Source organism: Tauraco erythrolophus, chromosome 5 (assembly GCF_009769465.1).
Source record: "Tauraco erythrolophus isolate bTauEry1 chromosome 5, bTauEry1.pri, whole genome shotgun sequence".
In the NCBI taxonomy this organism is placed as follows: domain Eukaryota; kingdom Metazoa; phylum Chordata; class Aves; order Musophagiformes; family Musophagidae; genus Tauraco; species Tauraco erythrolophus.
In genome coordinates this window covers 39,648,382-39,659,739 of record NC_141469.1, presented here as the reverse complement: position 1 = coordinate 39,659,739, position 11,358 = coordinate 39,648,382, and the positions used below count along the sequence as shown (strand labels likewise).

The following is an 11,358-nucleotide window of genomic DNA, read 5'->3' as shown; positions in this document are numbered from 1 at the left end:
CCTCTGCATTGTATTCTCCAGAGCCTCTCCAGCTTCTCAAACTAATGTGCTGAGAACGCATTGAGCAAGTTCAGTTTTGCACCATATGCTGCCTGTTTAGCGCATTCAGCCTCATACCTTTAAATGCTGACTCTCAAGAAGTCTAGATGAGGTCTCACACTTCTCCATCTAACCCAGCAAGTCCTGATGAACCCAAACTGCATCCATCTGTGCCTGTGGCACAAAGTTAGTTATGTGTTTCAAAAGCAAGTATTCGTATGTAATTTAACACCAAGTTAGTTACTATTTAAGTAATTACAGCCAAATTATTTTGCATCACAGAAACGTACAAAACATATTAAGCACTGCAGATCAATTAAAGGAAATTGTAATTTACAACAAAATAAGAATCAGTACTTACTCTGCTTTTGATATAACAGCCAGTCAGTCAATGTCTTGTAAGCACAATGCATATGCAAATAGCAGCCAATACAGAGAGAATTATGTTAAAGTCTTCCATAATTACATATTCACAAACCGATAGACTTTTCCCAGTCTCCATCACACTGAATATTTGTGATTATTTTAAGAGAATATATCACATCACAAATAAGTGTCAGTGATGTTCACAGACAGTTTCTTTCCAAACTTCACCTTAGAGTACAAATCACTACAGTGTTCTTGTTCAAGAGGAGATAGAACAATAGGTTGGAATTTTAGATTTGATGATAGCCACAGTTGCCTGTTGATGAAAATGAAACAAATTTAAACAAAATAAGGAGCACTAGCACTACATATGACAGTATTCATATAGTCTCTATAAACTGTACAATTCACAAGTTTTACTTTGTTATCTTTGCTATTGTCAAACAGTAGAAAACTAAAAATTTAATATTTGCTGAGAAATTTACTGTCAAAAGGGCTGAAAATAATGAACTGAAAAAATGAAGTATTGTGATAACTAATGATGGAGAGTAAATATTTGAGACAGATATGTAAATTCGTACGTAAAACTGGGCATAAAAATAGATGTGAAATAATAAGGATTTTTAATAAAGGATTTAATAAATAGAGGAGTGACATTCTGGAAAGAATTTCCTATAAAAGTAAGAATCATATACATTATAATTCATTTAGAATAGATATTTGATAAATTCATTAGTTGGATTATATAATATTGCTTGTAATCACAATTTAGGAGTTTGTTTCCAGTTTTCTGCCTCATTTTATTACAGTATTTTTAAAAGACACACAGAAAGACCTACTTGCAAAACCAGTAAGACTACAAGAAATCAGGGGACAGAGAGAAGAATTAGTGGTTAATGATTCACTGAATTAGTTACAATATTTAGGCCTAAATTTTCAGAACATCAAGATGTAATTTTCCTTTTCTTGTCTCACTACATATAAATAAAAAACTCATGCTAATTTATTTGTCGTGGGAAAATATTTTCTCTTCTAGATAAATATCCAAGCCAAGACTGTCTCACTTTTTCTTCTCTCCTCGTTTCTGCACAATGACAGTACAGCAGAAAATGGCAACCGAACGTTCAGCAGCAGAATACCCTGCCATCTATTACTTAAAGCATCTTTTTGATTTATAGCAATCGCAGATCTAACCTCGGGTTAACCAGGGCGGCCTGGAATGAGAGGGACCTTGACAGGCTTGACGGCTGTGCCTGTACGAACCTTATGACGTTCAACAAGGCCAAGGTCCTGCATGTAGGTCAGGCCAATCCCAAGCACAAGTACAGGCTGGGCAGAGAATGGATCAAGAGCAGCCCCGAGGAGAAGGACTTGGAGGTGTTTGTTGATGAGAAGCTCAACATGAGCCAGCAATGTGCGCTGGCAGTGCAGAAAGACAACGTATCCTGGGCTGCATCCAAAGAAGTGTGGCCAGCAGGTCGAGGGAGGGGATTCTGCCCCTCTGCTCTGCTCTCGTGAGACCCCACCTGGAATACTGTGTTCAGCTCTGGAGTCCCCAATACAAGAAGGACATGGAGCTGCTGGAGCAAGTCCAGAGGAGGGCCACAAAGATGATCTGAGGGCTGGAGCACCTCTCCTATGCAGACAGGCTGAGAGAGTGGGGGGCTGTTCAGCCTGGAGAAGAGAAGGCTCTGGGGAGACCTTCTAGCAGCCTTCCAGTACTTCCAAAACCTTGTAGGGGGCTACACTTCTTGCAGGCGGCCTACAAGAAAGCTGAAGAGGGACTTTTTACAAGGTTGTGTAGTGATAGGACAAGGGGCAATGGCTTTAAAATGAAAGAGAGCAGATTTCAATTAGATACAAGGAAGAGTCTTTTACAATGAGGGTGGTGAAACACTGGAACAGGTTACCCAGCGAAACTGTGGATGCCCCATCCCTAGAAGTGTTCAAGGCCAAGTGCTGAGCAACCTGATCTAGTGGAAGGTGTCCCTGCCCATGGCAAGGGGGTTGGAACTAGATGATCTTTAAGGACCCAAACCATTCTATGATTCTATGATTCCGATTTCTTCAGTAAGTGACCTAAACATTAAGCTATTAATGGGAATGGTTACACATCATCAATAACACCAAAAAGGATCTTTTATCAAGTGTAAGTCCTGTTGAGAAAAGTGTTTAGGCTCAGGAAAAGGAACACAGAGCCTGCATCTCTGGTACATTAAAGCAAGACAAATATTCAGCCTCGTTCAGGTGTCAATACTTCAGAAGAGGCCAGAAGCTACTTACTAGCTAACGTTTGGTGAATTCCTGGATCACTCTTCATGGGAATCTATCCTACTCTATGGTCTGTTAAGAAGCTTACATGCTTTACTCAGCGTAAACACGTACTTTCTAATTGCTGCAATGCCTAAGTTCGAGTAAAGACTTATATTAGGCATCCTGGATCTTACCCTATGTAACTAACCCATTTGTCACAGCATTTCAAACCCTTCTGATGTAGGTATGGATTCCCTGGAATATTTTACTGAGACATACTCCTGTATTTCCTGCTCAGAGATTAAAACAATGGAGAATACAAATGAAAAGCAGGAGTTAAAAAAAAAAAAAAGGGAGACAATAAAACCTTACTGGCAGAATACGGATCACCCAGAGTAGATGTAATGTCATTTTTATTATCACTCAATATGTCAAACAGACTAAACCAACTATTTTACTATGGACTGGAACACAGCTCAGCTGATTGCCACAGTGCAAAATCCTGTGCTTTATGCAATATATGAATAGTTGTGACATGTAAAAATAAGCAGTTTTCATAATGGGGTTCCTAATCTGAAAGCCACAGATGGAAGTTGTTTTGGCAAAGTTACATTTAAATGTACAGATTACAGAACAATCATCTAGTCAAACTCACCTTTCCACCATATTGCTCCAATTTTTGTAAAGCAACAGTAATTTTTTCTCTAAATTTCTTGTTCATTAATCTCCTTGAAAGCTATTGGAAAAGTAAAATAAAAACGTTTGTTTTGCACAATATAGTATAATATATGCAAAGAGGCCGTTACAATTCTATTTTTATACTTTATTTCATCTTATATTTGGAAAATTAAAGTTGAAAAGAAAGATCACTTTATAGCTTGTAACTGATGTCAAAGTATGGAACTCAGTCAAGGCAAAAGCAATAAAATGTTAACTGATGAGAAACGTAAATTCAAAGAAGGCTCAAGTGTTAGCAAAAAAAAATACTTATTTTGATTTTTTTTCTTTTAGCAAACAAATTTTAAAGAGGTATCAACCCTCAAAAAAAATTCCTTCTTAAAGTGCTGTCTACATGAAAAGTTAACGTATTTTCATATGCACTGAAAGAGATATAGTGGAAATACTTAAAATAATTAAAAAAAAAGCTACTGCAATTTCTCTCTTCTGCATTCAATACCTAAAAGGTCCTTTTATTTTTTGGAAGCAGGCTAAACGAAACCATAAAAAGCCTGTCTGACAGAAAAAGGATGTCTACAGAAGAACTTTCCACAATTCCACTCTAAGTTTATTTAATGAAAGCTTCCTTGTGCAGAATTCTTGTCTAAAAGAAGTGGGAATATTTGCTAATGTTAATTTCTTGAAATTTTCACAAATTATAGTCACACACACAATGCAATAAACATAAATTTCTCTTCAAAACATTGCATTTATTTCATCTCAGGCTTGAAGCTGGATCTTTTTTAAATAGTAAAGGCAAGACTTCCACTATTCTCCAATTTACGTTAACGACAGCTTTTGGACCTTGCTAGGACTTTATAAGTCACCATATTATTAAAAAAAATGATGGACTTACACAGAGGAATATATGAAGTAATGCTTTTCATGGAACTGCTGAGTCCTCCACTGTATCTGTGCAGATATTTTAGTAAACATCTCAACAAAAGTACCGTAAAAATACTGATGATTTTTTACTACAGCATTAAAAACTTACATTTGTCAGAAGATGCTTAAGGTGATCGTTAAGAGATGGGCCAACAACAGCACTCAGCTGAACTAAAGCATCCAATCCCCTTCTGAATACTTCATCATCTGAATGGGCCTGCAGAGGGGGAGAAAAGAAAATCCTGTCAGTAATATTTAAACAAATGCACAAGTTCTTCAAAACTGCAATCTCTATATTATGATTGTATATAGCATTTTTAAAAATTAAAAACTACTGTGCAACTTCTACTCGTTATAATGTTCCAAGTTTAGAAATACAAGTATCAGGTGACTGAATATTAGTATCCAGAGGTAACATTTAAAAACAGAAGCACATTTTTAAAGTAGAAAACAGAAGTATCCACAAAATGTCAGTGAAACTCTTGCATTTCTTTTGAGACAAGGAAACAAATAATTTATTACCAGTGAAATAAAAAATTCAGCAGGCAAAACCAACAGTTTACTACACCAACAATTTCAGTGCTTCACAGCATATTAGAAAGAATCCTTCAAATGCAGATATGCGGGAGACAACATTTTAGTTACAAATGTAATGAATGGTAATTTCTAGGTAATTCATAAAAACAATTGTCTTTGTCGAGGAAAAACAGCAGGCAATGACTTTCTGGCTCAACTAATTTATTCCCCTGCCAACTACAGCTTTGTTACCTGCCAGCAATTATCGGGCCCTTATCTACTTCTAGGGTGCTTTGTCATCTTTACTACTCCCACGGGAAGGTTCTTCTGCACCCGAGTTCTCTAATGATTTAGTTATCTCACTCTTCCTTTAGCAGAGAAATTGATTCACAAGAATTTATTTTGTTCTTATACTAATACTGACCTTTACTTAAACAGTTACTTTTCCACTCTGTCATTTGGGCCCTGAATGTTTGGGATTTTTTGGTTTGTTTTTGTTTTTTTTTTTTAAACTAGAAATCATCACTTGCTTGTGTAGTAGAAGGTTTAATGAAAATTATCAGATTAATAATAGTAATTGGAAGAACAGACAAGAATAATTTTCCTAATTTTGTCTTCCAAACTAAACCGAAGATACTGATAACACACAATTCTGATCTTTTATTACACCTCTGATCTGAGATCAGAGACAATTTTTAAACCTTCAGCCATCTCTATAAAACCAGAACTGAAACACAGCTAGAATAAAGGACAGCAAGAAGCTGAACTAGAAAAGAGCTCTGAAATATATGAAGAAGATCCAAAAGATATTACCTGCGAGGCCAATACTTTTACCTCACTTTATTTTCTGAAGGAGTAGAAAAGTTAATAACATTTTAAAAACGAAGAATACGACCTCAAACATTTTAACTGTATTCTTCCCTTTTCCCCATTGGGTTAGTCTGTTTTATCTTTGTACCATGTTTTGAATTTTTAAATGTAACAGATAAATATTTGTTCTTGCATCTCCATTTTACTTCAATTCTTTTTTCACATGTTCTTATGTGGACATATAAAACCATCACCAATACATATGTTTATTTTTGCTTATATTCACATCTTTACTAGAACATTTCCACAGAATTTGCCCATAGCTACTATGGCCATAGTCATACGGCTATGCAAGGAGTTGCCCATCTGAATTTACAGTTAAAGACATATTTAGCTATTAAAACCAAGGCAGGGTTAACATGAGAAAAAGAAACTATTCCCACCCCCCAAAAAATCCAGACCAAAAGCCCATGCAATAATCACATTAATATTTTCCATGTAATTCTCACCAGACAAGAAAAAAGAAAAAAAAATCAAAACCATTAAAATCTCTGCATGAAGAGTAAGACATACCAATGCAGCCTTTAACACTGGAACTAGACGAGGTAACAAGGGAACTGCTTTTTCAGTAGCACCTTCAACCATAAGTAATTCTTTAAAACCCTCCTTTGAAACAAATGTATAGGGATGTTTTGTCTCTCTTAGACCCTGTTGCAAAAGTGGAACACATTTGCTTAATAGTGAGCTTCCAACAAAAATACATTTTAAAAGTTCTACACAGCAGTAAGATAATGTTTAGATTTTCTAACATCAGTTCAAAACATAAAATACACTAACTCCACCATGTGGAGCCATTGAGTACAACTCTGCTCACAGAATATTCTGATTCATTTTTCTTTTGGAACATCTTTTGGAACATTAAAACTTACATTATCAATATTGCCAATTCAATCAATGTTTGTACTTCATTACCTGTAATCTAACTACACACAGTAATTTTTCAACGAGACCATGAACAAGAATAGGCTACATTTGTAAATGGTTTTCATAAATTGAAGAAAAAAAAAAAAACTAGAAAGTGAACTATGGAAGGAAAGATATCCCCCACCACACTCCCCTCTGCAATACCAAAAACTTGTAGACGGTACAAATATGCACTTCTAGCAAAGACCTGACTGGCAGAACTCGAAGATTTAAAGCCTTATGGCTGAAGTCTTTCTTCTTTCCACAATAGGAGCTCTAAGTTACTTTAGGAATTGGCAGCTCTGTTTAATCTTAAAAAAAAAAAAAAAAAAAACAGGCATCTCTAGAGTATGCACTTTATTCCATCTACCACACTGGATTCAACGTTAATTTAAGATTCCTGAAACATATTTGGTGATAAATGCCACAGATGATGCTGGGAAAACAGAAGCCTGAACATAATGTATAGTATTTCTCTTTCACTTACGTACAGGATCCTATTTCTACTACATTAGTTCAATCTGTTGAGAAGAGCACTCTTACTTCAACAGGTAGGCTTTATATACAAAAAGAATCAATACAAATTTGTTTACAAAAGAACATGCAAAGCCACAAATGGATTGAAGTATTTCATTCAACAGCCAGAAATGTTGGCCAGTATCTCGAAGATTAAATAACTTTACCTAGCTCTCCTAAAATGCTCTAACTAGGGAGCTTCAAATAGCAATGTTCTTGACCATCTTCATTCATACAAGATCCTCAGAAATGTTTTTTTCATATTTCCCTAGTAGGTGAGTCTAAGTTACCCAGCTTAGCTGTCACAAAATGCCATTTGCAATTAGGAAATCCTCTATCCTTAACTTTGCAAGAAAACTGATTTTACCTCTGCCAGTGTTACAAGGAGAGGATCAAAGGGAACAGTTTCAGGAAGGCATTCCCACTGTAGTCTGTGCTTTACTGAGCCATGCACTAACCTATAAAAAGAATAAGGTTTTAACAAATAAACATATAATAACACATAATTTATTGCTAACACTATTCACTTTGAATATATCACCAATTGGTTTGCAATATTACTGTAAGGTTATATACACAATTTCAATACCTATTGCTCTCCTTAGTGAAAGGTATGATAGTATTTAACAGTGCAATTATTATAATTCTCAAATATGGCAGTTTGCAAAATTCTGCTCCCAATCACACAGAAATCAGAAAATAAAATTATAAAACTTATAGATGCCTCTCATACTGACACAGAAGGTACTCCCTTTGCAAAGTTACTTATTTTTATAAATATCAAGAAACATTTTCCTTAAATAACAACTGGTAAGCGAAATCAGTTGAAACCAAAAGAAAATCATATTGGAATACATCAGTTACTCCTAAGATACAGATAAAGGTTATGTATTAATGACTATTTTATACATGTATATACATGTATTAATGATTACTTTTTTTTTTTTTTAAGTAATTCTGCATCCACTTGAAAAAACACTAAAATGCTTACTGTCCAGGCAAATATCTAATAGACAAAAGTAGTTTATAATACCACAAATTATTACTTACAAGTAGTTTTGTTAATATCTGATATTGCTGACAACTACAGAATTGGAATATTCAAGCAAATGTTGTCATACTTACTTCAGACAAAAAAAGACTGCAAGGTATTTACTTCTGAAATGGCACTGATTTTATCTTTGTTAATAGAGAGAAGTAAACATTGTTACCTGAAGAAATCAACTTCTTTCATGAAAGTTTAGCAAATCAAATCTGCAAATACCTAGCTATTCTTTAAAAATGCAGCTTCAGTATTAAAACAGCATTAAAAAAGAATCAAAAGAAAACAATTTCAAAGACGTGGAAAATAGCTTTCTGCTTTGAAGAGAGTTAAGTATAAGAAATCTTTTCAGAAATTAATGGAATCAAACAGCTTAACTAAAAGATCAAACATGAATAGACGTATTTCAATTTGTATAATTCTACCTAACCATAATATATTTAGTAAAAAAATAAACAAAACAAACACACCTGCACGGAATGCCACCTTTAGCATATATAGCAGCAAATGCAGAAGGCGGTCGAGAATAAGCACCAAACTGTGAGGACAGAAAAAAAAAAAGCATTATTTATTGATAACAGTAATGTTTGATAACCATTATGAATATGAGAAAATTGAAGTTTACCAAAAAGGGAACTTAGTCATATGATTCTAAAGGCAATCAAAAAAAGAACTGCAGCTACAGTACAGCTTCGGTACAGTACTGCAGCTTCGGTACATTTATCAGAAAACTGCTTTTCTGGATTGTTTGGCTAGGAAGTTGTGAAAATGAATAAATAATGCAGAATGAGTGCTCTCCTGATGGAATACCCTTATTTTTGTATTTTCTGTTGCAAATCTTAACACTGAATTCTTATGGGTTCTCTCCTTAACAGATTAAGGACCTCCCACTTTCCTGATGCTCTTTTTGTTGTTATATTAGTAACATGCAGAAGGCAGATTTATTCCAATTCCATCTTGATCCGAATATAGAAAAAAAATACCAGGTAGCAAGATGTGGGAGAAACACTAAATGTTGAGCAAGATGGTATGAGGGCAGTGGAAATCATCAGGGAGGTTCATATTGGGTGAGAATCTAGGAAGAACTCACTGGAGAAGAAAACCAGGAGCTTCACAGGAAGAAAGCCTGCACTTTTCAACAAAAAAGTTGATTTTTATCATATACATGCTTCTTATGCACATGAACTATGATATTATCTATTAGCATGATTATTCAATGCTACTTCTCAGATTAAACACCTTATCACAAAGCATATAGCAGGAAATAACACGAGATCTTAATTTTTATTTTTTGAGCATTTGAATCTAGATTAACATTGTTAAAATTGCATGCACGATTTGGCAGCTTCTTGACTTAATTAAGTCACTGTACTACTTGCAAAAATGTTTCAAGAAAAAAAAACACCCACATGAAAATATTCAGTCTCTGTTTAAGGCAAACTAGTACCTCACCAAAGTACTCCTGCATTTAGTTTGTTTTCCAAAAAGTCTGCGACATTACTAATTGTTTGGGTGATATGGCCCAGTGGTGAGCTAGAATTCACCCACTCAAAGCTAGTTCTCCAGGTGCAGGACTTCCGTGAAACAAACAACTCCTTTCCTCAGTCTTCTCCTGAGAGCCCGAATTTTTCTCAAAATTCACAGTACTTAGGAATTGCAAGTAATGCTCACTAGCAATTAATTTACTAGATTTTATGAGATCTAGTTGATCTTCAAGATCTACCTGATTCTTGGTTTCATTACAAAACTGAGATCAAGTCCTCTAAAGCAGCAGGTGCCAAAATTTACAACTATACTGAGAATCATAGAATCATAGAATCATAGAATGGTTAGGGCTGGAAGGGACCTTCAAAGGTCATCTAGTCCACCCCCCCTGCAAGGAACAGGGATATCTCCAACTAGATCAGGTTGCTCAGGGCCTCGTCCAACCTGGCCTTGAACGTCTCCAGGGATGGAGCATCCACCACCTCTCTGGGCAACCTGTTCCAGTGTTCTACAACTCTCATGGTAAAAAATTTTTTCCTAATATCCAATCTAAATCTACCTCCCTCTATTTTAAAACCATTACCCCTTGTCCTATCACAACTGGCCCTCCTGAACAGCCTCTCCCCATCTTTCTTGTAGGCCCCCTTGAGGTACTGGAAGACCGCTATAAGGTCACCCCGGAGCCTCCTCTTCTCCAGGCTGAGCAGCCCCAACTCTCTCAGCCTGTCCTCATAGGAAAGGTGCTCCAGCCCTCTTATCATCTTTGTGGCCCTCCTCTGGACCCTCTCCAGCTGGTCCATGTCCTTCTTATGTTGGGGGCTCCAGAACTGGACGCAGTACTCCAGGTGAGGTCTCACGAGGGCAGAGTAGAGGGGGAGAATCACCTCTCTCAACCTGCTGGCCACGCTCCTCTTGATGCAGCCCAGGATGCGGTTGGCCTTCTGGGCCGCAAGAGCACATTGCCGGCTCATATTGAGCTTCTCGTCCACCAGCACTCCCAAGTCCTTCTCCTCAGGGCTGCTCTCGATCCATTCACCACCCAGTCTGTATTTGTGCCTGGGATTGCCACGACCCAGATGTAGGACCTTGCATTTGGCCTGGTTGAACTTCATGAGGTTGACACGGGCCCACCTCTCCAGCCTGTCAAGGTCCCTCTGGATGGCATCCTTCCCTTCCAGCGTGTCGATGGCACCACACAGCTTGGTGTCATCGGCGAACTTGCTGAGGGTGCACTCCATGTCACTGTCCACGTCACCAACAAAGAAAACCCCAACTTTTTTTAGCCTTTAGCTCTAAATCTTTTTAGGGTAAAAGTACATAGAAAACAAAAAAATTACCATCCAAGCCACAATTGTACCAAAACTCCTTTTTTAAAAAAGCAATAAAGATGTTACACCTCAGGCATTTGAGCTTAGAAACTAGGAAATGTATGATTAATAACAAACTTTTCTTTTAAATTTACAAAACAAGACCAGAAGCAGCATGTCCTGCATGTATTTTATAAAGCAAGCAAGTTTCTCCCAACGAGAGATCCATTTCAAACAAACAAACAGAAAACTCACCACCTATACATACCGGATCAATAGTTTTAGGATTGAGCTTGTCACTAGGCTTTGGCTGTGGTTTAACTGCAGGTTCTGGAGAACATGGCAAAGGAGAAGGTGTCTTGCTTTTCTCTGCTGCAGTCTTTGGTTTTATTTTGATGTCTGATGACATTCTTAGTACATTGCTTCCTAGAATAGAAAAAGATTAAAAATGTAAAATAG

At 36.5% G+C, this 11,358-nt stretch overlaps 1 protein-coding gene across 1 annotated transcript; it reads right to left on the bottom strand.

The window, feature by feature from the left end:
- Positions 1-664: 664 nt before the first annotated feature.
- PACRGL (parkin coregulated like) lies at positions 665-11,317 on the bottom strand. Its single transcript, XM_009990412.2, has 7 exons — positions 11,168-11,317; positions 8,578-8,645; positions 7,433-7,523; positions 6,160-6,294; positions 4,370-4,477; positions 3,314-3,394; positions 665-721 (listed from the first exon to the last, which is right to left on the bottom strand). The coding sequence occupies exons 1-7, from the start codon at positions 11,306-11,308 to the stop codon at positions 665-667; spliced, it is 681 nt and encodes a 226-aa protein (XP_009988714.2). The 5' UTR covers positions 11,309-11,317.
- Positions 11,318-11,358: the final 41 nt, after the last annotated feature.

What these genes read in the sequence shown, in the direction of transcription:
- PACRGL (XM_009990412.2), bottom strand. Translation starts at nt 11,308, where the DNA reads ATGTCATCAGACATCAAAATAAAACCAAAGACTGCAGCAGAGAAAAGC. An exon ending in ATCCTAAAACTATTGATCCG is followed by an intron (nt 8,646 to 11,167) that starts GTATGTATAGGT and finishes CTGTCCTCACAG; the next exon opens with TTTGGTGCTTATTCTCGACC. An exon ending in TTAAGCATCTTCTGACAAAT is followed by an intron (nt 3,395 to 4,369) that starts GTAAGTTTTTAA and finishes CTTTTCCAATAG; the next exon opens with CTTTCAAGGAGATTAATGAA.